Genomic DNA, 27,943 nt, shown 5'->3' with positions numbered 1-27,943 from the left:
GAAATCTCGAATGCTTCTTTAAACCAGCTCTTACAAATTAATAAGTGCATATCGACGTTCCATACGAAAAGTAACACTTACAAAATTTTTTTCATAGGATTTCTTGTAAAAAAATTTTAAAGTGTTAGTTTTCATATGGCATATCGATATTTACAATGTGAATAAATTAATATGTATATATGTTCTGTGGACTTGAAATCAGCCAGTACAAATTAAATCTAAGTTTATGCTCTGTAATGATTAAAACAAAGCCATTTGAATAAAACTTTGTTTATTACAGCATTTTTTCAAATTTGGAAACCGCTTGTTAAAGTTAATATTTCGGAAAAGTAAACTACCCTTGGGACATTTTGGTTAACTTTTTCGCGAGTCTACTGTATTTTCATGCTTACTGGTGTATGTCTGTAACACAATTCGGGTTTGGTTTGACTACAAGTATACATTTTGAAATGTTTATGAAGATTTTTAAAAATTTCTTCAATTTTGGAGTTTTTTCGAAAAAGTTTTTGAAATTATTCTTCGTTATGGGAGAAATTAAAATGAAATGTTTCCTTAAATTAACCGGTTTTAACAAAATTTAGATTTTCGAATTTTTTCGAAAACGTTTTCTAAAATCCATGAAATTAATAAAAAACACGTAAACTGATAAAATTTGTAAATAATTTTTGCTGCTATTTTTATCGCAGCGTGTGTAGGTTTGTGATATGTACTATGCGTAGTTATACCGCAATTTTTCTGCACAACAAACAAGCCAGTCAAATGAAATAAAATATCTTCAATGCTGGAGCTTTTTCGAAAAAGATTTTAAAATTATTTTTCGTTATAAGAGAAATTAAAAACGTTTTCTCAAATTAGCAGATTTTTCACAAAATTTAGATTTTCGAGTTTTTTCGAAGACGTTTGCGAGATTACATTTCGTTTACATACCCATTTACTTTTTTCTAAAATCAATTAAATTAATAAAATAAAAAATAACTGATAAAATTTGTTTATAATTTTTGCTACTTTTTTTATCTCAGCGTGTGTAGGTATGTTTTACCGCAATTTTGCTTCACAAAAAACAAACCATGCAGGAAATAAAATAATGCAGAAAATTGCGGTACAACAAAATGCTCCAAGTCAATAGAACAGAATCATACACTTACCACATAAAAAAAGTTTCAAAAATAAAAAAATACAGTATACGAAATTAGGCAAAAATGGAGTTAGTCAGAGCAATTGTGCCGTACACTGACAGTACGTTTGTGTAGACAGAGGCGTAGACCACACGACGCCGTTCTCTGCTACAGCTGCATGCTATGAAGACAACAGCTGTAGGGTTGCCGCACTACATTGTGTTGCAAATCTGTATCACTAAAATAGAAATTATAAAAAAGAAAGGAAAACATGCGCCAAAAAACAGTGTAAGGCAGCGGAGGCGAAATGTTTGATACTTTCAACGCTACTGGAAAATAGAGCAAACGAACTCACACAAAAACGAAAAATAAACTAGAGTAAAATAAAAAACAAGTCTTACACACTGATTACAAAGTGGCAAAGTCGTAATTTACAGTGCTTAAAACGTGCTGCATACAACAAAAAGTACGTGCAACATGCAATATTATTGGGGCAGCATTGGATGGTAACAAATGGCAGCTGTCAAAATATATACCGACTGAATGAACTCTTAGCAAAGTACTGCACATTGTTATGTTTGTTAAACACATATGCATAAATGTAAATAGATATGTATGTATCTAAAGTTACTTACATATTTGTTTATTTCGCTGCGAAACATATGTGTCTATTTACATCGTGGGTGATAGGCGTCACTCACCAGTATTGCATTTGCTTCACTGGTTGTATGTAATTGTTGTTACTACATAGAGAGCGTAATGTATTACACCGGCGATAAAAAATCGATAAATAGCGGACTGTAGCAGCAGCAACGTAACTCGTTAACAAATTCGGTCACACCAACAGTTAAACACCAAAAATAGCGCGTTGAATGTGCGGTAGGTCAAAGGCTGTGGTTTGTTGTGGAAAATATGGCTTTTAGGAAATCTGGTAGTACACAAATGATAAGGTTCACTTGTTTGAGTGTAGCGAATAGCTGCGATTTGATCCAACTTATTGGTTTTAGTTTACAGAGCATGAAATCAAAAACGAAACACGATTGAAATATATCGTACTGGAAATTTAACTTTAACACAGTTTGTGTGTATGTTCGCTGTGAAACAAACAGTCCACCAGGCGCAAAGCCAATTTTTATGCTGATTTGTAAAATACAATATTAAGTCCACCGATTTGGTTAGAACTTCCAAAACAGAAACATACACACTCTAAGAGTTCTTGTTAAGTTATTTTTATTTTTTTGGGAAGCGGACCAAATTCTAAAAAAATCATATTTATGATGTATCTGCTTCTTGTCTACAGTATGAGGTGCTTAGGACACTAATTTTCTGGGAAGTAGACTAGGGACTTGCGGCCGCCGTGGATCGTGAGTTCAAGCCGCGGACTAAGCAACATCAAAAATTTAGGAACAAGTTTTTTCAATTAGAAAAGTCGTTCTAAGCGGGGTCGTCCCTCGGCAGTATTCCCGCCATGAAAATTTGCCAGTGAAAAATCATTTGCCTTGCAGATGCCGTTCAGAGTCGACGTAAAACATGCCGGTCCCGTCCCAAAAAATTAAAAGGAGCACGACGCAAGTTGGAAGAGAAGCTCGGCCTAAAATCTGTTGGGGGGTTATCGCGCCTTCGATTTATTATTTTTTTTTTTAGACTAGGGACTATTTGGTGCGAAAAAATCTAATTAATGATCGCATGTTTTTTTTTTGGAAGCAGGTTGATAGAAATTTGGAAAAAGAGACGTGAGAAAGTAATAACAAATAAAGGAGAAATATAGAGACAGAGTGATAGAGAGGAGATAGAAGAGAGGGATGGAGAGAAAGAAACGTAGAGAACAGCGAAGAAAGGGATTGATTTTTCTTTTCCGAAGGGTGTTTCATACTTTCTTCCATATAAAAACCATTTTTCACACTTTGTATGAAAAAAATCTCAAATGTCCTACGTTAAAAAATTTTTTTAAATCGATTCGTATTTTGAGATACCTATACTTTGTTAGACTAAAACTGGTGGGGCTACAAAACTTTCTACTCAAAAAAAATGCAGAGAACTCCAAATAAAAACATTGAAATTTTCGTAAAATTTTCTTGATTTTTCGAAAGCAATTTTGAAATTGGTTTGCAAAGTTTCAGTTAAAAAATTCAAAGCTTTTCTTAAAATATCAAAAAAAAAAAAAGAGAATTTAAATCGCGCAACTTGATAGAAATTGCCAATGCTATACAAATACAGAATCCTTTAATTCACGTACACTACTCATAACTGTTTTAAAGATGATCTTGGGACTATTTCAGGATTGTTTTTGAGATAATTTTGGGATGGTTTCAGAATTGTTTAGGCATAATTTCTTATTATTTTAGAGATAAATTATTCACGACTATTTTAGTAAATCTACGGAATCGTTTTCGGGATATTTTAAAGAACCATGTCGGGATTTTTTTTATCATTATATAACTGCTAAGGTACAATTCGATTTTGTTTAAAGCTTATTACGGGATTTTTAGAGATCATTTTGCTACTATTTCGGAGCCTGTCCTGGAATAATTTTGAAACCATCTTTTGATCATTTTATGATATATGCGGAAAATTTCGAAACAATTTCTGCTATAACTTTGGCACTGTTTAGGGACAATTTCGGGACCACACTACCAAATGGTTAATATGTATTCCAGGATCAAATATTAGACAGAGATAGATTTTGGTTATGGGTTCAAGAAGTACGTGATTTACCTAGTATTTACGTAGTTGTAGCTGAGAAATATTACAAAAAATCGACAACTTACATATTTCTACATCACTCCACAAAAATTCTTTTAAAGAAAGTCAGCCCACCCTAAAGTTTATAAAAGAACCATATGTTGGCTATTCAAGCAGCAATTGGCAGGAAATAAGTGAGTACAACATATTGTAGTTTAGTGGTTATTGTATTCCTTTTTAACACTCAAAAGCCAGGTAATCTATTTAAATTTTCGACACAATTGAAAGCGTGTAAAACACGAAGCCATATGATAAGCTGTATGGGGGTAACACCAAACTAAAACAGAAAATAGGAAGCGGTAATTGTAATTTTTAGACACACTTTTGTATTGCGGGTCAACACAAAACACAAAAGTAAGCCATAATGGTCTTAACTGACCACAACAAAGAAATAGTCAAAGTAGAGAATAAATATCAAATTACTACTAAAGAAAAAGCAATCAAAATAAATTTACAAAAAAGATGATAAAAAAACTTTAAGGACTACCTTTATTAAATGAACCAAAAAACAGAAGGCAATTTTGTCTTTAATACAGCCATAGTCTTGTTGAATTTTGACTAAAAAACTTTAACGATAGCTCTTGTAAAAGAATTTTGGGATTTAAAACCAAAAAAGTTGGAGCGCAATCTTTCAATTTAAGGCAAACCAATTACTTGGGATTAACTAATTGATTACACTACTCAACAAATTTTGATCAACTTTAGTCCCCAAGAATAAAATAGGCCTTTCCTGAAGTGAAATTTTCTCCTGATTCCGAATATGACTTCCATTTTCCTGTAGCAGATCTAATTTCCGAGATATCGGCGAAAATATGAAAATTCCCATTTTTGCAGAACACTACTTCATATAGGTACGGCAAAAATTTGTATTTTTCATTTTTTTTTCGTTTTAAACTGTTGAATTATACATTACACTAATTCCCATAAAAATTTCTTGCCTTCACTTCCCTTAAGTATCTTCAGTAGTTTGGCCCTTATGCCAAAAAACGTTCAAAAAATGTTGAAAAAAACGAAATTTTTTACAAAATTTCAGATTTAACCACTTTAAAATCGGAAAAATTCTACTGACGAAAAAAAGTTAGCCCTCCTATGTTGTAGGTAATTTAATAACGAAAATTTTAAGCAAACTAATACAACAATCAGACGTGCCGTTGAGACTATAGTCCCGTTAACTTGCAAGGGTCTATCTTACAATTTTTTATAGAGACAATTTTTATTCAAACTACGGTTTTATTTTTTTATAACGTTTTATTATAGACATATGTTTGCATGTTAAACTGTATTCAATTGAGTAATATGAGTATAAATCAGCAATTCAGTAAAAAGCAACAACGACAACAACATTAAATACATACATATCTACATCTAAAAAAAGTCAAATTGAGCGATTTTACCGTGGTGGTCAATAGTGAGGGACGTGGGTACTTTTAACTACCCGTTTATAATTTTCTGGGTTTGTCTCCCGTATTATTGTCCAGCAATAATCTCCCACCATTTCTTCATTCCAAAAACCTTGGTAACGCTTTTCAAAAATCATGAGGTCTTGGTGAAACCTTTCACCCTGTTCATCACTTTCAGCACCTGGTTTGCGGGAAAATTATCCAAATGTGAATGCAAAAAATGCATTTTGAGGGACATGTTGCATTTCATAGCACTGTAGTTTTTCAACAAGGCTTTGACCATCTCTCTATAGTTGGGATCTTTGTTGTTGCCAAGATATCCACTAACGACTTGCTTAAAGCTGTCCCAAGCCGCTGCTTCTACTGATGATAAATGATTCGCAAAATTTTCGTCTTTCAGCAACTTTCTAATTTGCGGACCAACAAATATACCTTCTTTTAATTTGGCTTGAGTTTTTTTAGGGAAAAATTTCGATGGGTACTGGAAGGATGGCGCGCCCTTATTTAAAGCCTTTACAAACTTTTTCATTACTCCTAATTTGATGTGAAGTACTGGCAAAATAACTAGTTCGGGATTTACTAAAGGCGGGTTTGCGATATTGAAGGCACCTTTTTTTGTTTTTTTAGCTGATGCCACATTTGGATAACTTTCTTTCCTCTTTTTTCTCGTTTTACCTTTAAGGTCTATCACGCAAAAATAGCACTGGTCGTGGTTACAGGGTTCATTCAGTCCACATCATTGGAACACCAAACTTCATGGTATGACCTTTACCCGATACCCATCTCATTAAAGTTAATCTACAGGAGGCGCAAATAAAATGAGGTGTCCAAGATATATCGAGATTTTTTACACGGAAAGCGAAATAATGAAAGCATGCATTTTTGACAGAATTAGTTATTTTTCGAGATGAGTTTCCGAAAATATAATGTCCGCAAATAAAGCAAAAACCATCCGGCTTATTTTTACATTTAAAATCTTTTTTGCAACAAGCCATTTCGTAAACACATCTACCGATATAGTATGTATAAATTTGCACTACAATTTGCAAAACAAAATTTACAACAAACAGTAGTGACAATTAAACACTTGATGTCTTTTTAAATTTATTAGACCCTAAGGTAGAGTAACCAAATGAAATGTCTCGCCAATTTTATCAAAGTAATACTAAAATTTTAGGATAGACGATTGCAAGTTAACGGGCTATAGCCTCAACGGCACGTCCGATTGTTGTACTGGTAAGCTTAAAATTTTCGTAGTTAAATTACCTACAACATAGGAGGGCTAACTTTTTTTCGCCCATAGAATTTTTCCGATTTTAAAGTGGTTAAATCTGCAATTTTGTAAAAAAAAAATTTTGTTTCTCAAAATTTTTTCAAAGTTTTTTGGCATAGTGGCCAAACTACTAAAGATACTGAAAGGAGCTGAAGGCAAGAAAAGTTTATGGGAATTAGTATAATGTATAATTCAACAGTTTAAAACGAAAAAATTAAAACTACAAATTTTTGCCCTACCTATATTAAGTAGTGTTCTGCAAAAATGGGAATTTTCATATTTTCGCCGATATCTCGGAAACTAGATCTGCCACAGGAAAATGGAAGTCACATTCGGAACCAGGAGAAAATTTTACTTTAGGAAAGGCCTATTTTATTTTTGAAGATTTTTTTCTCGAGTAGTGTTATTTAAAATTTAAACACGCGCTCTACCTTTATAATTTTAAATCACAAAATCCTTTTACAAGAGCTATTGTTAAAGTTTTTTAGCCAGAATTCAACAAGACTATGTCTGTATTAAAGGAAAAATTGCCTTCTATTTTGTGGTTCATTTATATAAAGGTAGTCCTTAAAATTTTTGCATCATCTTTTTATTTTCAATTTTTTAGTACTGCCTACAAAAAGGCGATTGCAACTTTGATTAGTAATTTAAGTAATTCCTAAGTGTAAATTCCTATCTTTATTTATTTGTTCAAAAACAACAGAATTCCACCTCACATCATAACAAGAGAATTCCATCTCGTTTGTCAGCTACTTAATTTGCACAGCTGAAAATCGTGGTGAAATTCGCATACGCCTGAAAGTCTAAAATAATCGTGGTGAATGTCGCGTACGACTAAAAGTATGCAAGGACGTGCATTGAGTTGGGCCTTCAACGAGGTGGAATTCTACCGTGTGCCACCTAGCGAATTTTTTTTGATCAACTATTGCATTGTCACCGGGTTCTGACCCACTGCCAAAGTTTCAAGTCTCTAGCTCACCGGCAAGTTACTCAAAAAATCGATCGCAAGACTCCCCTCGTTTTTCAGGGATTTGTAGTTATCACAATTAGCACGCCACCTAGCGGAACTTTGTTTTCTATAAATTGTATTGTCACTGGCTCTCGAACTATGTGCTAAGTTACAAGTCTATAGGTAACCGGGAAGTTAGTTAAAAATGGATTGAAATATTCCCAAATTATAATTAATTTTCCTAATATCTCGTTCCATGCGCCACATAGCGGAGTTTTTTTGATAAAATATTGCATTGTCACCGGGTTCTGATTTACTGCTCAAGTTTCATATCTCCAGCTCACCGGGAAGTTACTCACAAATCGATTGCAAGATTCCCCTCGTTTTTCAAGGATTTGTAGTTATCTCACTTAGCGCTCGTTTTTCAAGGATTTGTAGTTATCTCACTTAGCGCGCCACCTAGCAGTTTTCTGTATATTGTATTGTCACGAAGCCTCGAACTGTGTTCCAGGTTTCAAGTCTCTAGGTCACCGGGAAGTTAGTTAAAAATTGATTGAAAGATTCCCAAATCAAAACTAATTTTCTTAAATATTAGTAAGGGTCGTAGGCTAGTTAGACCTAATTATGTTTGGTGCAAATAAACGCTTTATTTCACCTTCTTGCCCAACGTTTCGCTGAATATTCCAGCATCATCAGGGGCTACACTATTTATTTTTCATAAAAGATAACAAACATTATTGTATATGTATAAACATTCATAACATTTAACATGTAGAACAACCAATTTGACTTACAATAACAATAAACAGTATGAACACTTAAAGATTAATCATCCGTACCACCTTGCGTGGTAGTTTTGTCAATACTAAAATTATTACTTAAACATAACATGTATGCAGCGCCTATGCAGTCGTAGTCTTCTTTTTTGCTGATCGTCTTTTCTCTATTTCTCAATATGTGCAAGCTTTCCAATCTGTATCTGGTCAATTCTCTTTTTTCCTTATCAATAATTTTGGTGTTGTTAAAATCAGCTGTATGGCCACTGCTTATTATGTGTTGGGAGAGCGCAGTGCTTGGCTTTTGTTTTTTCACGTCTGCTTTGTGTTCGGCTATTCGTATACCAAGCTCTCGTTTTGTAGTTCCGATATAAATCTTATCACAGTTTTCGTTCTCTTTTCCATTGCATTCTATTTTGTATATCACATTGTTTTGTTGTAGCTTGTCTATTGGATCTTTTGTTCTTGTGTAAATTTTGGATAATGTGTTGTTGGATTTGTAGGCTAAGGTGATGTTTTGTTCTTTTAGTATGTTGTGGTCTATTGTACTAAGCTTTGGGATATATGTGACGCTGTAATATTTCTTTACTTCTGTTGTTGCATTTTGTGGTTTATTGTGGGGTTGCTATTTTTCATGATTTCCTGGTTTATTAGTTCATGTATCAAGTGGTCGGGGTAATTATTATTTTTCAAGATTGTGTGTATTTTTTCTATATTAGTTTCATGGAATTTTTCGTGGCTAATCGTCATTATTTTTCGTATCAGATTCTTCGCTGTATTGATTTTATACTTTCTTGGTTGGGAGGATAAAAAATTAATCAGGCGACCCGAAGATGTTGGCTTCGAGTACCAATTTAAAATAATACTATTGTTGGCTTTGTGTATGCGAACATCTAGAAAAGGGATGCTCTCATTTTCTTCCATTTCTATTGTAAATTGTAGTTTGTGGTGGTATTTGTTTAGTGTCTCGAGGATTATATTCACGTCTTTGCGTTTCACTATTGCAAAAATGTCGTCTACATATTTGGTGATAAATTTAATGTCAATACCATGTTGTTGTTTTAGCTCCGAGATGGTGTTGTCAATTAGGTCGTCCATGACAATATCGGCTATTGTTGGTGAGAGCGGATTTCCCATGGGCATTCCAAAAGTTTGAGTGTATAGTTTATTATTGCACATGAAATAATTGTTTTCTCTGAGGCAGAAGTCAAGTATTTGTTGGAATTTTGCTTTTGTGATGTTAGTTGTGTGTTGAATTTTGTCCCATTTTCTCATTATTATTCTAATTGCTAACATTATAGGTATATTTGTAAACAACGACACGACATCAAACGAAACTAGTATATCTTCTTCACAAACATTAATATTGCTTAATCTATCTTTCAAAATGTATGCATTTTCCACATTATAATTATCAGATATAAGTTGCTTAAGAGTTTTTCCGATAAATTTTGATAGGTTGTAACAGGGCACCATAACTGAGGAGGAAATGGGTCGTAAGGGCATATGCGGCTTATGAATTTTCGGCAGTCCATATAATCTTGGTGCCGCGGCGGCTGTGCAAGTTAGTTGCTGTTTCTCTCTTTTGCTGATTTGTTTTGTTTTGTAAAGCTCTTCGACTATTTTGTTGTTTTTTCGCTGTAGTGTGTTGGTTGGGTCTGTTCTTGTGATTTTGTATGTTTTTTTGTCTTCCAATAATGTGTTCATTTTTTCTTTGTATTGCGATTCGTACATTGCTACTGTCTTGTTACCTTTGTCCGCGTCTGTTATTATAATATTGGTATGGGATTTCAGAAATGATTTGGTTTGATTAAATGCTGCTAATAAGAATAAGAATTAGCAGCATTTAATCAAACCAAATCATTTCTGAAATCCCATACCAATATTATAATAACAGACGCGGACAAAGGTAACAAGACAGTAGCAATGTACGAATCGCAATACAAAGAAAAAATGAACACATTATTGGAAGACAAAAAAACATACAAAATCACAAGAACAGACCCAACCAACACACTACAGCGAAAAAACAACAAAATAGTCGAAGAGCTTTACAAAACAAAACAAATCAGCAAAAGAGAGAAACAGCAACTAACTTGCACAGCCGCCGCGGCACCAAGATTATATGGACTGCCGAAAATTCATAAGCCGCATATGCCCTTACGACCCATTTCCTCCTCAGTTATGGTGCCCTGTTACAACCTATCAAAATTTATCGGAAAAACTCTTAAGCAACTTATATCTGATAATTATAATGTGGAAAATGCATACATTTTGAAAGATAGATTAAGCAATACTAATGTTTGTGAAGAAGATATACTAGTTTCGTTTGATGTCGTGTCGTTGTTTACAAATATACCTATAATGTTAGCAATTAGAATAATAATGAGAAAATGGGACAAAATTCAACACACAACTAACATCACAAAAGCAAAATTCCAACAAATACTTGACTTCTGCCTCAGAGAAAACAATTATTTCATGTGCAATAATAAACTATACACTCAAACTTTTGGAATGCCCATGGGAAATCCGCTCTCACCAACAATAGCCGATATTGTCATGGACGACCTAATTGACAACACCATCTCGGAGCTAAAACAACAACATGGTATTGACATTAAATTTATCACCAAATATGTAGACGACATTTTTGCAATAGTGAAACGCAAAGACGTGAATATAATCCTCGAGACACTAAACAAATACCACCACAAACTACAATTTACAATAGAAATGGAAGAAAATGAGAGCATCCCTTTTCTAGATGTTCGCATACACAAAGCCAACAATAGTATTATTTTAAATTGGTACTCGAAGCCAACATCTTCTGGTCGCCTGATTAATTTTTTATCCTCCCAACCAAGAAAGTATAAAATCAATACAGCGAAGAATCTGATACGAAAAATAATGACGATTAGCCACGAAAAATTCCATGAAACTAATATAGAAAAAATACACACAATCTTGAAAAATAATAATTACCCCGACCACTTGATACATGAACTAATAAACCAGGAAATCATGAAAAATAGCAACCCCCACAATAAACCACAAAATGCAACAACAGAAATAAAGAAATATTACAGCGTCACATATATCCCAAAGCTTAGTACAATAGACCACAACATACTAAAAGAACAAAACATCACCTTAGCCTACAAATCCAACAACACATTATCCAAAATTTACACAAGAACAAAAGATCCAATAGACAAGCTACAACAAAACAATGTGATATACAAAATAGAATGCAATGGAAAAGAGAACGAAAACTGTGATAAGATTTATATCGGAACTACAAAACGAGAGCTTGGTATACGAATAGCCGAACACAAAGCAGACGTGAAAAAACAAAAGCCAAGCACTGCGCTCTCCCAACACATAATAAGCAGTGGCCATACAGCTGATTTTAACAACACCAAAATTATTGATAAGGAAAAAAGAGAATTGACCAGATACAGATTGGAAAGCTTGCACATATTGAGAAATAGAGAAAAGACGATCAACAAAAAAGAAGACTACGACTGCATAGGCGCTGCATACATGTTATGTTTAAGTAATAATTTTAGTATTGACAAAACTACCACGCAAGGTGGTACGGATGATTAATCTTTAAGTGTTCATACTGTTTATTGTTATTGTAAGTCAAATTGGTTGTTCTACATGTTAAATGTTATGAATGTTTATACATATACAATAATGTTTGTTATCTTTTATGAAAAATAAATAATGTAGCCCCTGATGATGCTGGAATATTCAGCGAAACGTTGGGCAAGAAGGTGAAATAAAGCGTTTATTTGCACCAAACATAATTAGGTCTAAGTAGCCTACGACCCTTACTAATATTTAATTAAAACTGACCGCAAAAACAACAAAATTTTCTTAATATCTTGATCCAAGCGCCACCTAGCGAAATTTTTTTGATCAAATATTGCATTGTCACCGGGTTCTGACTCACGGCCGAAGTTTCCAGTCTCTAGCTCACCGGGAAGTTACTTAAAAATCGATCGCAAGATTCCCTGCGTTTTTCAGGGATTTTCAGGGAGTTTCGTTTATCTCGATTCATCTGCCACCTGGCGGCATTTTGTTTTCCACGAATTGTAGTGCAATCGTCTCGCAAACTATGTGCTGAGTTTCAAGTCTCCGGATCACCGAGAAGTTAGTTAAAAGTTGATCGCAAAATTTCCATTTTAAAAGTAATTTTCTGTATATCTCAATCAGTGCACCACCTAGCGGATTTTGTCTTCACTTGCAATGTAATGTCTCTCAGATCTGAACTATGTTCTAAGTACCAAGTGTCTAGCTCAACGGGAAGTTACCGAAAAATACTTTTCCGTGGGTCAAAACTTCGTATGGAAATGAGGGGACAAACATGAACGCGACTTAATATAAAGGTATAAAAATGAGAAAGGGGTAGTTTAATTTTTGAGTCAAAACAATGAGGTAGATGGTGTGATTAACACATCAAAATGGTGCCTAAAGTGATACTTGGACCCAGCCTCTCCGACCGGGCAGCACAGCAACTAACTATAAAACTTACGTAAGTACTTTTCAAATCTCAGGCGTTGTTTTTCAATAGTGCCTTTACCTAAAAATCATAGCGCTATCAACACCAACAATCCAGAAGAAACTGTCACGGTTAGTCTCGGCGTTTACGGAACTGGGTTGTAAAGGCATAAAATAAAGGGCACTTTTGTATGATGTTTTGTGAAATTTTTCAAGTAACGAACTTATGAGACCAAGTTACACATTCTGGAATTATTTAAAGAGCGAATGAAATGAAAATGCATACATACTTACATGTATTGGTATAGGTAATACATTTGATCTAATTCAACATTTTGATGTGAGGAATTGGTTTCGCTGAATGGTTGACAGCGAACATACACACATGACAGTTTCATTAAAACAATTTTCAGCCCCAACCAAGAACTTATCCACTTTTACAATAGTTGTCAATTGACCTCATACAAAGTGTGCCTATATGAAAATCATTTTGTAAGCAAATGGAAATATCTTGTTTTCGTTATGCAGAAAATCTGAAAAAGAGTGAATCTTCTTGTCTAATTTATCGATATGCTTTAAGGCACTCCTTCCAGACTACCGCTAGAGCTACGCAGATACTTACATATATATGGTAAATAGTTACTTATGTGCCATTTCTATTAAATCAATATTCGTTGTTACTGCCAGTTAGGAGCACACATACAGTAGGTAAACGGCCTGTAATAAGGGTTAGTGTGCTAGTTTCTGACATTGTCTCAAAAAAGAACATAAGTCTGCCATGTGCCAGGTAGGGTAAAATAAATGACGAGTACTTATAAGTATGACTCGGTGAACACGCAAAGTGCAAGTAAACAAAGCAACAAGCTAAGAAATGAATAAACAAATTAGCGTCAAATGTAGAAAAGTAAATTAGTAGTAAATAGAAACAAATGTTCAAAAGCAAATAAGAAAAAAACTAAGAAAAAAACTAAAATAAGCAAATATTGACATATAATTCAATGATGGCGTTTTCTATTCTGGAACAAATGTTGCACTAGTGTTTTGCGCTCGGCAAAATGGCTGAACTTGTAGTTATTGGTATTGTTTAGCTTATTCAGAGCCAAATACTTGGTGAAATTAACACATAAATTTCTGACGAAGCTGGGAAAAAGAAAAAGGATAATATTCCAAAAAAAAGGAGAGGCAGTTTAATCACTAATTTCCAACTGGTTCTAATCAGATGCACAGTGGTACAGTTGGCAGCCACACTTGTACCAACAGCGCTTAAGTATGAGCTATTCAGGAGCGAACAGAAAAACAACATAGCCAATCTCTCGCAAATTTCGTCAATTAAGTTCTTCTGTTTTTATTTTCGATAGTTTAGGAAAAAATCCTATGTATGAATTTTGTAGGTATACCTTTGCAAACCAATCTCGAAAAAATTTTTTAGTTCAAGAAAATTTTACGAAAGATTCGACCCTTGTATTTAGAGTTTTTTAGATTTTTTTCAGTAGGCAGTCCTGCAGCCCTAACACACACACCCCTCTATCTTGGCGGCCACTTCGAAAGCAATCTTCTTCAGAACACTTTTGGAAAACGCCCCGTTTCAGAATTTGTTTCAAATCACCCTAACTAAGAATTCGCTTCAAGGACGATCTACTTTAGAAATTTTTTCATAACCTGATTGAATTTATGCTCAAAGAAATCCTAAAATACATATATGCGGTACTTGAACCAAAATCTGCTTTTTTTACTGGCGAATTATTCAATGTCGTGTAATAGCGTATTAAGGTTGTCCCTGTCAAAAGCTTTTCACAGATCCCGCGCCACAAGCACTATATTGTGGTAGCGTTCTTGGTATAGTTAATATAGGTAAAGGAAAGGAAAGAAAAGAAAAGAAAAGAAAAGAAAAGAAAAGAAAAGAAAAGAAAAGAAAAGAAAAGAAAAGGAAAGGAAAGGAAAGGAAAGGAAAGGAAACGAAGGAAAGGAAGGGAAAGGAAAGGAAAGGAAAGGAAAGGAAAGGAAAGGAAAGAAATGAAAGGAAACGAAAGGAAAGTAAAGGAAAAGAAATGAAAGGAAAGGAAAAGAAAGGAAAGGAAAGGAAAGGAAAGGAAAGGAAAGAAAATGCAAGGGAAGGAAGGGAAAGGAAAGGAAAGGAAAAGAAAGGAAAGGAAAGGGAAGAAAGGAAGTGCAAGGAAATGTTTTCATAGGTGCGTGTTATCGACGAGATGTTCGGTCACAATTGAATTTTACTTAATAGTTTTTAAGTAAACGTCGCTGTATATTCCATATACTAATTACTCGTACTGTCCTTATTACAAATATCTATTTGAATATATTAGTTAGTAAGCAGTACTGTAATTAGTGCTAAGATTAGAGAGAAAAGATAAGAAATGATCATAATATCATTGAATCGTAAGCCACAACCAGCAGCGCATCGTTTTTTCTTATTGAGTTCCTAACAACAACTTAAATTATCGTAATTATTAACATCGTTGTCGGTATTTTGCATTAGCAACAAAAATTATTGTTGCCTATACAGACGAGTTATCTATTTGTTATCGAAAAATTATCGAAAAAATATCGATTATTCAACAAAAAGTTATCGATTTGCCATTTAAGAGTTATGGATTTTTACCAAAAATGTATCTATTCATTGTGAAAAGTTATTCTTTAATTATCAGAGAGTTATCAACTGTTTATCGAAAAGTTAACAAAAAATTATTGATTTGTTACCAATTTTGTTAGAAAAGTTATCAATTTGTATTAAAAAAAGATAGAAAAGTTATCGATTTTGTATCGACGTGTTATTGACGACACATCGGTTTGTTATGAAACAATACCGATAAATCTTCAATATGACTTCATGAATCATCTGTAGCCTGTCGATAACAAACCGTTAATAGCACAATAACTTGTCGGCATACTTAGGTTGTCACCAATAAGAAGAAAAGATCTCTTTTCAACCCCAAATTATTTGTTTTTTTGTAAAGTTGCCTCTGTTGTGGTTTAGTTGCAACCCCGGGGCGAGCTGTAGTTGATTTAAAAGTTTTTTTTCAGATTTAGTCTACTTGTGTCCATGATCTCTATAAAGAAGTAATTTATTTAGTGAACCCTGGGTCGAGATCAATTTATCCTGCAAAGACTAAGGAAGTTTAAGAAAGTCTGCCATTTTGTACGCAACGACCCTAAGCAGTATTGGTCTTACGAAAGTTTTCTGTTTGACGGGCATCAGTAAAAGTGCGGGTGCGGCGTGGGAGCCTTGCAGTTCATCCAGCAAGCTTTTTTGAAGTTGATGAAGTTACGAGGTTATTGGGGATTTAAGTTCACTTTCTTTAGTCATGTAAACGTGTTCAGAAAAATGTGTACTCAAGAATAAATGTGAAACCACAACAAAACTGCGTTTGCTCTAGCCTCGCGAACCCACAATCCAAATACATTTCGCACCGAATAATTTTTACGATTTTCCCTACTACATTTTACGTTCAAGAAGGTTTATTGAACTTCCAGCTGGTCGCAGACTGCTAACATATCATCCGTAGATACTTTAATTGACCGTTAGAAGAAATTTTCGCATGACAGTCGATAAAACAAAAATATGTACTTACAAAAAAAAAAATGATGAAAAAAAAGTAAAAGCCATTTAGTATAAGTAAAAGTGAAATAAAAAAATTAAAAACAGTCATATTACAAAAAATATGTTCAACAAGTTCATCGACATCGGCTAGGCAAGCATGCAACTGCAAGTTCCCACCAGCATTTCCCCTCCTTGCAGCAACCACACATTTTTGTGACGATTGCCCCTTGGCACTGCTGAAGCAGAGTAGCTTAATTACATACAAACATTTTACTGCACGCTGCTTGGCATAATTGCATGGAAACCACTTAGTGTACCGAGTGGCTGAACTAGCGCTATATATACATAGATCTGCATATGGGCATTCATTAAAGGCCAAACCAGCAGCAGCAACAACGCCCAACAGCCCATACCATAAATGCGCCCCAGCAGCGCCAAGCAATTAGATTGGAATTGGAATTGAAATATTTATGAACGAAGTAGCGACAACGAACAGAGCAAATAAACGCGCAGCAACGCTACAACATACGACCAAATGACCGCAGACAAAAAGGAGTGTGCAGCTGAAGGGCCTCCGACCACCACCGTCATACATGCACATGTACTTCCGATGCGGAGACGAAGCAAGCAGTTACAAACCAGCTGGTGGGTGGTTAAGCGTTTAATGCATTGGAGTAACAGTGAAATGCTGAAGGCAATTAAAAATGGGAGCAAAGGAAGCATGAAAAAAGTAAAGAAAGTTATCATAAGCTTTGTTGTATGAATCAGCGTTTGCCTTATTGCATGGCATTGTTTGCAGAAAAACAGCAACAAAAAAATTAAGCAGTAGCAAAATGTAGGTGGAAAGTCAACATAATATAGCCAATAGTGAATAATATCGGAATCGAAAGGACAGTTGAGATTGCGCTTGAAGTCTTTGATAAAAAGGTATATTGTAGATGGTTTTTTGATGTTCCAACATCTTTGCTCACGGTACCTAAGCGTAGGAGTAATAAACGTGGTAGAGTTGATATCAGCGAAATCAGACAGCAAATCAAAGGCAAGGAAAGGAGATGAAAGGTTTACTATAGGTGTGTTATCGACGAGGTGTAGACGAGTTTTGTTATCGAAGTGTGATAAATATGCCATAACAAAGGTTTTCGATGACTTATACATTTTTATTATACCAGTTATCGACTTGTTGTCGAAAAGTTACTGACATATTGTCGACTTATTTACGAAAAGTTATCGACTATTAAAGGAAAAAGTAGCGATATGTTAACAAAAAGTTATCGATTTATTATCGAAATGTTATCGATTTATTATCGAAAAGTTATCGATTTGTTATCGGGGATTTATCAATTTGTTATGGCGTTTCAAAGTAAATGTATCCATTTGATATTGAAAACCTTTCGATTTATTATTGAAAAGTTATCTGTCATAAATAAGTTGTCGATATTTCATAAAAAAATTATCGATACTTCATCAGAAAGCTATATATTTTTTATCAAAAAGTTAACGATTTGTTATCGAAAAGTTATGGATTTGAATCTAAAAAATATCGGTTATTTATCGATAAGTAATCATCGTAACCCGTCGATAACAACCGATTTTTGGCCTAAAACTGCAATAATTTCACTTTCGGTAACATAAAAAGACAATAGTAACTATAACTTGGGGCATTACATCTTCGATGATGTTAAGGCGGATTCGATGTAAAAATTTTTTTCTTTTGCTGCTTGGGATGGGAAATGTCCAATGCCGCATAATTACCGCCGTCGCAGTAGCCGTTTGCGAGTGGACTAAAAAGCATTCCATTTAGAACCCTCCTCCAACCCAAAACCGCTTTCGTATTACTTCAGAGTGGCGTTTCATTCATCTCGTTTTTAAGAGCTTTCTGTTGTTTCTGCGTACAGTTGTCGGTCCTCTCCTTCACGAACATTTGAAGAATGTACTTTTAGCAATGTCTCGTAAACGCACATAGGCATTTCTGCTTTTTTTATTCTGTATTTTATAGTACCCATGTTCAAGAGCATTTGGGTAACGTAGTAATTTACTTCGCCAAAGCTTCTGAAGATCCATGCTTTGAAATCTTTCATTGGTTTTGCAGAAGCAGATGAACGCCTCATTATTCATTTCACAGAGTTCTTGCAACAGCCTAAGCTTTTCTTTGCCCTTTGCTAGAGACTTTCATACGCTGATAGGTCAATGTGGTTTCTGGTCCTGATACAGTGATATGCAGTGGTTTCTCTGTACAGATGTTAGATGTTTATTTACAGCGGTTCTTATTCAAAAGTGTGTGTTCTCTCTGTGCTGCGATGCATGTGACTTTCACTGTCCGCAGGCAAGGATGAGATAGCTTTTGATGACGCGCCGTAGAAAGCATGGCATTTAGAAGCGTTGCTCTAAGATAGACAGCATTTCTGCCCAGCTCGCACTGTCGAAAGTGTCTAAGGTTGCAAGGAGGAAAACTCGTTTGGTCGGTAGACCTTTTAAGCGGTGATCTGGGAAAACTTTCAAAAAATGCCTGACTACAATATTTTTTCCGAGAACACCATTGTTCAAAATTGTCCGATCTTGATAGCTGAGCTTAAATTCAATACATTGTAACGTTAGATATGGGACATATCATATGGCATTTTTAAAAAAAAAATCCTGGGATACGGCGTTATCGAACTGGCTGGCCGCCGAGATAGCACAGCGCTGAGAAGGGGAGGCGAGGCGCTCTGTTTTTAATTGTAAAATTTGTTTTAAAAATTATTTATCTATCAAGAACTAATGACAAGAATATAATTCGATAAGTTAAGGGGCGTAGCAATAAGGAGAGGGGAAGAGTACCCACTATACACGGTAAGTTTTATTTAGGCGATGTAGACAATTCAAGGATCAAACAATACAACAGTTTCTTAACATAATGGCCGTCTGTACTACTTTAATTTAATTATAAGACACAAATATTTTTTATATTTCATTCGCCATTTGAAAAAATTTTGCCCAACTCTGCTTCTACACCTCTACTGGGTATAAAAGAAGCACATGTAGGCAAAGAGAATGGGAAGAGGAAATTGTGTGTCCCTGGCTCATGTGGCACAAGTTCAACGGTGGTTTGAATCATTATTACGAACTACCTCAGAAAATGGGTGTGTTTCGAACACAAACCTTGTGGCATGCGAAATATGATGTATTTATGAAGCATACATCATACATAGAAACTTCCGGCCGTAGGAAGGATGACAACTTTATCGAGCGAAAAAAAAAATATACAAAAAAAATTCAAATAATTGGCGTGTGTCACTGTCAGGGTGGTGCAACAATAAAGCAAGAGCGCACAAAAAAACCGAATATAATCCAAATGCAACAAAACCAAACGAAAAAGTAAGGTTATGATGTACTCATAAGCATACTTTGTAATGACATTAATTGACTATCCGTTGTGAGGTTTTTTTGTTTGTCATGTATTGACTAGCTAAATACGAAGTCGCGCTGATAATGCAACAAAGATAAGTTATATTATATAGATTGTTGTATGCAATTTGTTCCATTTTAAAGTGGTTGCGGTGCAGTGGACGCAGCACGATGATAACAACAACAAATTGAAACATGACCACACGCATGCGTCATGCACAATACATCCGGTAAATGCAACTTCAAATTTATAACATTGAATTGGTTTTGTCATACACTTTCATTTAAATTTCATAAATAACCTCGAGCTAATTTGTTGGTTTCCCTTTTTCGGGGTAGGTTCATGTACAAATTTTATAATATCAGTAAGTAAATTGCAGTTTTTGAATTCCTTTCGTAATCAAGTAGATTTATGTAATTGAAATTGGTTGTATTCAAAGGTTTAATGGAGCTACTAATGTCAGGGAGACAGTAGAATACTTTATGTGTAAATGCCCGGCTCTAGCTAGAGCCCGGCTAAGGTTCCTTGGAAACCCGTTTCTAGAAGACCTCAGAGGGTTATCTGTGCAATCCCGAACATTCTTAATTTTATCAACAACTCTGGCTGGTTGTAATACATTGAGCGTAACATTCCGTAGGTTTTTAGACGAGTTACATGGCATCAAAACGGCTTTAAATAGCTGCTTGGGCGACCAGGGTCGCAGCTATTTCACCTACCTACCTACCTAATGTCAGTCAGCACCAAACTGTAATATCAAGCACATTCGACTTGATTTTGATTTGTTGCGCTTCGCTATTCCTATCCCTGTCCCAGCGGCGGGTAGAAGAACTAGTCGAAGGAAAATAACTTATATCGTTTTAATTGGGTGCAACCAACATCATCCCTAAATAAATTGTACTGGTTCAAATTCTGTGGAAGTCTCAGGTTGAGCCGAAAATTTAAAAACACAGGTGTTTCTCCACTTTATATGAGCGACGTAAACCAAATATTGAGATGGGTTGCACGCAAATGACTTTGGATCAGGCGCTGGGGTGTCTGTTGAAGATAATGATGACGAACATACCGCCTCATTACCTTTGAAGATATCGTGTCCAAAGCGACGTAAGCTTCAAATTACCATTAGCAGACGATATCGCCAACGCAGGTATCGTTCGTCAAGACTCTCGTTCGTCAAGAGTCTCGTTCGCCAAACAGAATGAGGCTGTTAATTTTTTTCTTTGGGAGTATACTTCAGGGTTTCTGCATTTCAGTGGATTGAGAATGTGCATCAGTGGGATTAGCCGGCTGCACTTGGAGCATTCTCTCACCCTCTAACTACTTTAAAACTACTATGGAATCGTAACAAACGATCACGGATCGAAAACTATTTTCACTAAATTGATAAAAATTGGGCTATCCAAAAAAAAAATATATTATGGATCTAGAGAGTACGCGTTGTCCCTAGTTCGCTTTCAAAATCATTAATCCGATACACCATTTCGGAGCTATTGTGATTTAAAAAAGAGCATTCGATCACGGATCGTATGTTAAGATTCGGCCCATGGTTCGAAAATGTAAGTGTGCATTGACGTCCAACTAATGAAATGGATGACTTGAGAAGGAAAGTATCCTACACATCGCATCTTGATCTCTTCAGCTGCGGCTGAAGTCATATTTTGTAAGCTCCCCATTTAGTACGAACACAATTTTATGTAATTATTGCTTACGGTATGGGGTAATCCATAATGTTGGCAGAAGATAAGTGTAAGCGAAAGTATAGACTTTGAAAGATGTATGCTACAGGGGTGAATATAGACTGTGAGTGTGGCGTAGTGTTGGTAGTACTGGTAAGCTGAATGGGGGTATACAGAACGTAGTCGTTAGTATAGTCACTACAGTGTAGCGTAACGTTATAGGTATAGTAACGGTTTGTAATCGACGAGTTATCGGTTTGTGATCAACGAGACATAGCCGAGTTATCAAAGTATTACAAATTTTCTATTGATAACAACGCTTATCGATTTGTTCTGGAAAAGTTATCGATTTGATATTAGAGTATTATCAATTTGTTAGCCGCGTGTTATCGATATGAAATCGAAAAATATCGATTTATTTTCGATTCGTTAACGAAGTTTTTGTTTTGTTATCGAAGTGTGACAAATTTGTTATCGACGTGTTATCTATTGTTATCAAAAGTCAACAGATAAGTTTGTTCTGAATCAGATACCGACAAAACTTCAATATAAAATCGATGACACATCCGTAATCTGTCAATAATAACCCGATAACATGCCGCTAACAAACCAATATATCTGTCTGTGCATGTACCTCCGTAGTCTGTCCGTAGAAGTTCCCATCTGGCTTGTGTTTACAGATGAGTAGACACAGACGGGTGTGCTTACAGGCGTCAATTTACTGATTTTTGGTAACCATTTGATAAACCAGTCAGTAAAGTCATTCTGTCTGGAGACACCCACCACATCTGTTGTTTACTACCATAGAAGAAGTGGTTTTTCCCTGTAGTGCTTTGATAGCAGCCTGGTTTCCAGAGCTTACAGAGTAGATTGTGGTGGAGAGTACGTTTTGTGAGGGTAACTATCCAGCGGCTTCTTTTTTTGTGATTACCATATACGTTAAAAAAAAATATTGCAACGGAATGTGGGTTCAGTTTTTCGACGTTTTTCCTTTGCCCATCCCAGGAACTCTATTTGACAGAAATGTATTACAACATCTGATCAGTATCATTTGATCAAGGTGGTGAACGTTTTTTTTTTTTTATTTTGATGCCCTTCTTATCGGCGCTGGGCCTGTCTTGGCCTTTTTAGAGAAGATTTACTATAACTTCAAGAGATTTTCTAATTGTTGCAAGGGAGCTCCTATTGGGAGCATAGCAGTCTATCGCTTTACCTAACACACATTTTATAGACACTCTTATCTACTAGAGTCAAAAAGAGAACGGTGTGTGGCTAAATGTGTCTTGGCCCACCTATGGCTGCCTTTCTAAGTAATCAACTGTTTTTTGACCGAGGCGTGCAGCGTTTCAGAGTCAGAAGAGGAGCATCCCCATGAGAAGTACCTCTAAAGTGATTACTCTTTCGCACACCCAATGTGAGCACAATTGTGCCATGCAATGCAGACCCCTTCTCTAGAAGCACATCTGGTAGTGTATCTCTGCCATCATATCAGAGATACGACCACTGCCGTTGGTAGAACGGTAAACAGGTTCCCTATATGTCAACGTAGTCGTTAAAAGCGAACCTTTTTATCTCAATTATGATGACGTGCAGCGCAGTTTCCGCCGAATTTTGTTTAGTTTTTTTCATTCTGCCATTTGGAACGGTTTTTGTGATGTACTTTACATCTTTTGTAGCGAGCCGAGGTGGAACATACCGACCTCAAATGCTTTGAGTTCGCGTTATGACACCTTTCCCGTTAAGGATAAAGACTACTTTATTATCCGTCCATGCTTTTGGAATATGATCAAGGTTCAAGTAAGCTTAACAGATAAATCACATAACAATTGCTGTAATCGTGATCATAGTTCGGTCAATTAAGGGTTACTACTGGTAATGATAATCCCTTACGCCCAGCTCTGAATTTAACACATTTACATAAAAAAAATTTTTTTCGTGTTTTTTTTTTTTTGTTTCTTCACTCACCCAAAATTCCTGATAAAACATATCTGTAAAATCCCTTGGTATGTTCGTCCAGCCTTCGAAGAGTGGATACAATTTCGCAAGTAAAATATGGAATTCTTTCATTAGCAAGAACTATTTCACCGATTTAATTGAGTTATTCGAAATTACAAAATGTGCGATAATCACATCAATTGGATATAGAAAAATGTTTTAAAATCACAAGAAAAAATTATTCACAATTACTTGTAAGGTCGTTAACAAAAGTAATTAAATATAGCAAAGCGCACAACTTCCACCGTCAGCTGAATGTGATGGAATGCAGATTTTAATTAGTTAAAGCCATGCAATTAAACTAAAAGAGAATAACACGTACCAAGTTAAATATCTTCATTTCAGTACAAAGTCAAGAAATCACTTGATGGGTCAGATGGTCTGTTCGTTGTATGGTCTTCCGCTATACAATAAATTCCATCAATGCAACGAGCGATTTCGACCTCGTAATCACAGCGCAATTGGCTTTGACTTTAAATAACTTCTGGTTAAATCGCAGAAATGAAAATAGAAAACAGCACAGCACAGCCGTGAGAACATGTGTGTACCTTGGGATGGCATTTAAAGTGTAATAGTGTATTAAAGTTGATATGTACGTATGTATGTATATCAGTTTAACATGTGAAATGTTATATATATGTATATATTCTAGTGGATGAATGAATGTCTTAAGTTGAAATGGTAGACAGTTTTGTTGAAATTATGTGCCAAAGTAGAATGCAAATTGGCAGTTCTCAAGCGTCTTCGCAGCAGTGAGCAGGTGTATGGTAATAAATTTAAAAAGTGATTTGAGTGAGTGAAGCGTAAAAACCAAAGATTTGCATTTGCTACTACTCCAGGTGATGTGTTATCACGGCGGAAACGTTTATTACTTATTTACAGACTTGACAGATGTGGTTGGGACGAGTTCGAAAATATTCTCGCAATTAGAACAATTTTACCAGCATTAAATACTGTCACTACAACAGTTTTGGATGACCAACTTTATTGAATTCAGTTTAACGAATGACTTCATTTACATTTCATAAAATGATATAACTTAAGCTCGGAATAATATTTCAGTACAAAGTAAAGAGAGAATGAATATAAAGAATGAATGAGTAGATAATAATAGAAGTGAGAGGACAGGGCTGCCAATGAACATGAAAGTGCACGATGACACTACAGATCACATATTCTAATCTTGCGTGAGGTGGACTTAAGTTATTTGTACCATCTTGATCGTCATGGCTCACCCCTTATTTAGTTTTTGTTTAAATGCCAGTCCTTACGCCTTTTCTCTCTCTTTCCGTTTGTCATGTTGTTGTTGTTGTAGCAGGTCATCAATACCCTCTAACGGGAGTTGAAGGAAACTTGCAGTTTCCACACGGATGGACCAGAGTGAGAGGGGTGTTAGAGACGTTGGTTCCACATTGCAGTTCAAAAAATGTTTGGTGTTGTTGTTGTTGTGTTAACAGTGCTTCGCCTCATTCAATGGGCACAACCCCTCACAAATTGTTATCAAAGTCCTCTAACTGTGGTCCAAGGAAACTGGCAGTTTCAACAGAGGCGGACCATAGGGAGTTTGGTGTTAAGAGGCGTAGGTGCCGCATTACAATTGAAAATATGATTGGTGTCATGTCATACCGTATGTCGAGGTTGACTCTGGACAAGTTAAGAGTTTAATCTCTTGCAGTATTCAGAACGAAGTTGGGCCAGGATGACTGGTGTCTCCCTTGGTAGTGTGCTTTCTTCTTCTGCAAGGGTAGGATAATGTATATTGATAGCAGCGTTCACCAGGCGCATCCTAGCAAAAGCGTCTACCGATTCTATGTGGATTTGTCTTAGGGCCTGCTTATGCTTGTCTGGATCAAACAGCTGCGTTGGCAGGTGCCAGATATCGCATTGTACTTATAGAGATGTTCCCTTAACTCCCGTGGAGGTTAGGCTAGATCAAGCAGTTTTTTTCTAGGATGCCCGGTTTGTGACAGTTTAGCAAAAACTGACTGTTCAGCATTTCGTTGTGCTCTATAATGTTGAGCTCTTTTGGCCTCACTATGTAGGTGGTGTTCGGGGGTCATAAGAAGACATCCCGTGGCAGTTGTGGTTGCAGCATTTTGACAGTTCTGCAGCCTTTTCCGGTATGTGTTTTTAGGACCAGGCGACCATGTGTTTTTAGGGCCAGGTTGGTATCATGTGCGAACACGCTGCAAGCAGGACATACATTATGTATGGCGGAGTTTATTTTGGGCAGGTAAGAGTTTAACCTGCTACAGTATTCAGGTCGAAGTTGAGCTAGAGTGACGCTCGTCTCCATATGGAGAATGCTTTCTTCTTCTGCGAGTTCAGGGTATTTATCTATAAGAACAGGGTTCGCCGGACAATTCATGGCATAGAGGTCCGACGACTTTTTGTGGATATCACGGAGGACCCGTTTGTGCTGTTCTTCTACACACGGCTGTGTTCTTAGGTGCCGTATTTCCTCACAATGCTTTCGGAGATGACGTCTTAAGCGCCTGAGCGGCGGGGCCTCTTCAGTCAGATGTCTGTTGGGATGCCCAGGTTTCTGGGTATTCAGCAGAAACTGTTTGTTTAGCATTTCATTTCTCTCCCTAATGGGGAGTATTCTCGCCTCATTATGTAGATGATGTTCTAGGGACATAAGAAGACAACCCGTGGCGGTTCTGAGGGCGGTATTGTGGCAGGCCTGTATTTTCTTGCAGTGAGTAACCTTTAGGTTTGCCGACCATATCGGGGACGCGTAGCATGCAAGCGGCTGTAAATTGCTTTGTAAGTGGTAATTAGCGTCTCTTTGTCTGCATGCCCCAGTGCTGCCGGTTACAGATTTGAGGATTTTATTACGGCTCTGGATTTCAAATACAATTGCGGTTGTATGCTCGTCAAAATGCATATCCTGATCGAACGTCATACCCAGTCATATTTTTGGGTGTAAGACAGTCGGTAGCGTTATAGCATCGACGTGGATGTCCAATATGGTCGACATTTGTCATGTCCGTGTTGTTTGCCATGTTCTCTCCCTTTCCTTCTTTAGGGTTGACAAACCCTGCGTTACACCGTTATGTCAAACGGTCCCAGTGGTGCATATACAGAGGTTCCTAGCTTCAAGTGGAACAATTACAAATAAAAACTCTCAATATGCACCGAGACCTTGTGGTAAGCTTCACAACTTGACATGTTGTATTTATTTATTTCATCTTGTTTTTCGTACACTTTTTTGTTTGGCATAGGGTTTTGGAGATAACTTCTTTGTTGTAGGGCACCCTTAGTTCGTTTCCTGGGCACGCTTGATGTATAATGTTTTTCAGTCAGTTGTTTCCTATATCTGGGAAAACTTTGCTAATAAGCTGTAAGTTATTTATTAAACCAATAGTTTACAAAAAGAGCTGTATGTATTTTCTAAATTTAAATGCTCTGGTAGTTCGCTTCATTATAGGAAATAATGAAGGAGGCAACAACTTCAGTGTGCCCTGCCTATAAGGAAAGCGATCCTGCAAACTGCTCCAGCTACCATGGAATCTGCCTGCTTAATATTAAAGCCTAAGGTCAGCGAACTGATTATATATTACCCCTAATTCCCTTACAACATAACTGTGACCCAATCTTGTAAGTTCAAAATTTAAACAGTGAAAAAAGTGAACACAAGAAGCATGTTAAGAAAAGCTCGACTTCTGAAAATCAGTTCAGCGAAAAAAAATAAAACTTTAAACAAAAATTTAACGGTCTTGTGCGAACATTGGCATGATTTGAGTAACATTAGCTTGATTTAAGTAACTATCCAATATAACGGTCTTATATTAACAAACTACTATTTACATCAACTAGATTGCAGAATAGAAAGCTATATGAAGCAATTACATAACAGCAATTTGTTACATTTTGTACGAACAAAATTTAGTTTTGTACCACAATTTCTATGGACAAAAAAGAACAATCAAGCCAAAAGAAAAAAATCGAACAAAAATAACCAACTCTCAAATCTAAAACCAATCGAAGCCACGACAAATAGACGCCATTTATATATTAAACCGGTAGTCTAGAGTCTGTCAGCCAGTCAGTTGTTAAAAATTGTTAAGGCTGAACAGTAAATAGTGCGCAGACGCACGCATGCAGACACGCACCACAAGCTTTAAGATAAGCAAGCCAAGTCGTTAAGTCAAAAACCACAACCAACAGTGCTACCATAACAATCAAAGCCGTCAACGGCACGATCAACGTTGCAAGCAACAACCTGTAACCTGCAACATGCGCTTAAGAGTCGCTCAACCAGTTTATGGAGTGGCAAGAATGTTGCTGGTGGAAAAAATTTATTTACAGCTGCACAAGTTGTCAAGCGACTAAACACGAGAAGTCAACTATATCTAGTTGACCACTGGTGTACTGTGGGGTATGTGGATTGATTTGTGCAAAAAAAGTTCAAATATACGGTTTTAAATTTTTTTGCTTTTTTTTTTTTTTGTAGCACAAGATAAAAGAGGCTCTACTGATGGAAGCGGAAGCCAGGTGGAGGTATCATGATAGATGCCATACGGCAAAACTCCCATGGCCGGAATGGAATGAGAAGACATCGCGA

The 27,943-nt window shown here is 36.0% G+C and overlaps 1 protein-coding gene across 10 annotated transcripts in view; it reads right to left on the bottom strand.

Annotated features, from left to right (window-relative positions):
• Cip4 (formin-binding protein 1-like Cip4) overlaps positions 1–23,611 on the bottom strand; it is a 142,258-nt gene extending 118,647 nt beyond the window's left edge. For all 10 annotated transcript variants that reach the window (XM_067787826.1, XM_067787827.1, XM_067787830.1 and 7 more), the window contains exon 1: positions 23,344–23,611. In XM_067787826.1, the coding sequence (XP_067643927.1) occupies positions 23,344–23,445 (102 nt within the window). In that variant the 5' untranslated portion in view covers positions 23,446–23,611. The remainder of the gene's footprint in view (positions 1–23,343) is intronic.
• Between the last annotated feature and the right edge of the window lie 4,332 nt (positions 23,612–27,943).

This window comes from Eurosta solidaginis, chromosome 5, assembly GCF_040869045.1.
Source record: "Eurosta solidaginis isolate ZX-2024a chromosome 5, ASM4086904v1, whole genome shotgun sequence".
Classification (NCBI taxonomy): domain Eukaryota; kingdom Metazoa; phylum Arthropoda; class Insecta; order Diptera; family Tephritidae; genus Eurosta; species Eurosta solidaginis.
Note: the sequence above shows the minus strand (reverse complement) of the source record. Positions and strands in the feature narration are given on the sequence as shown.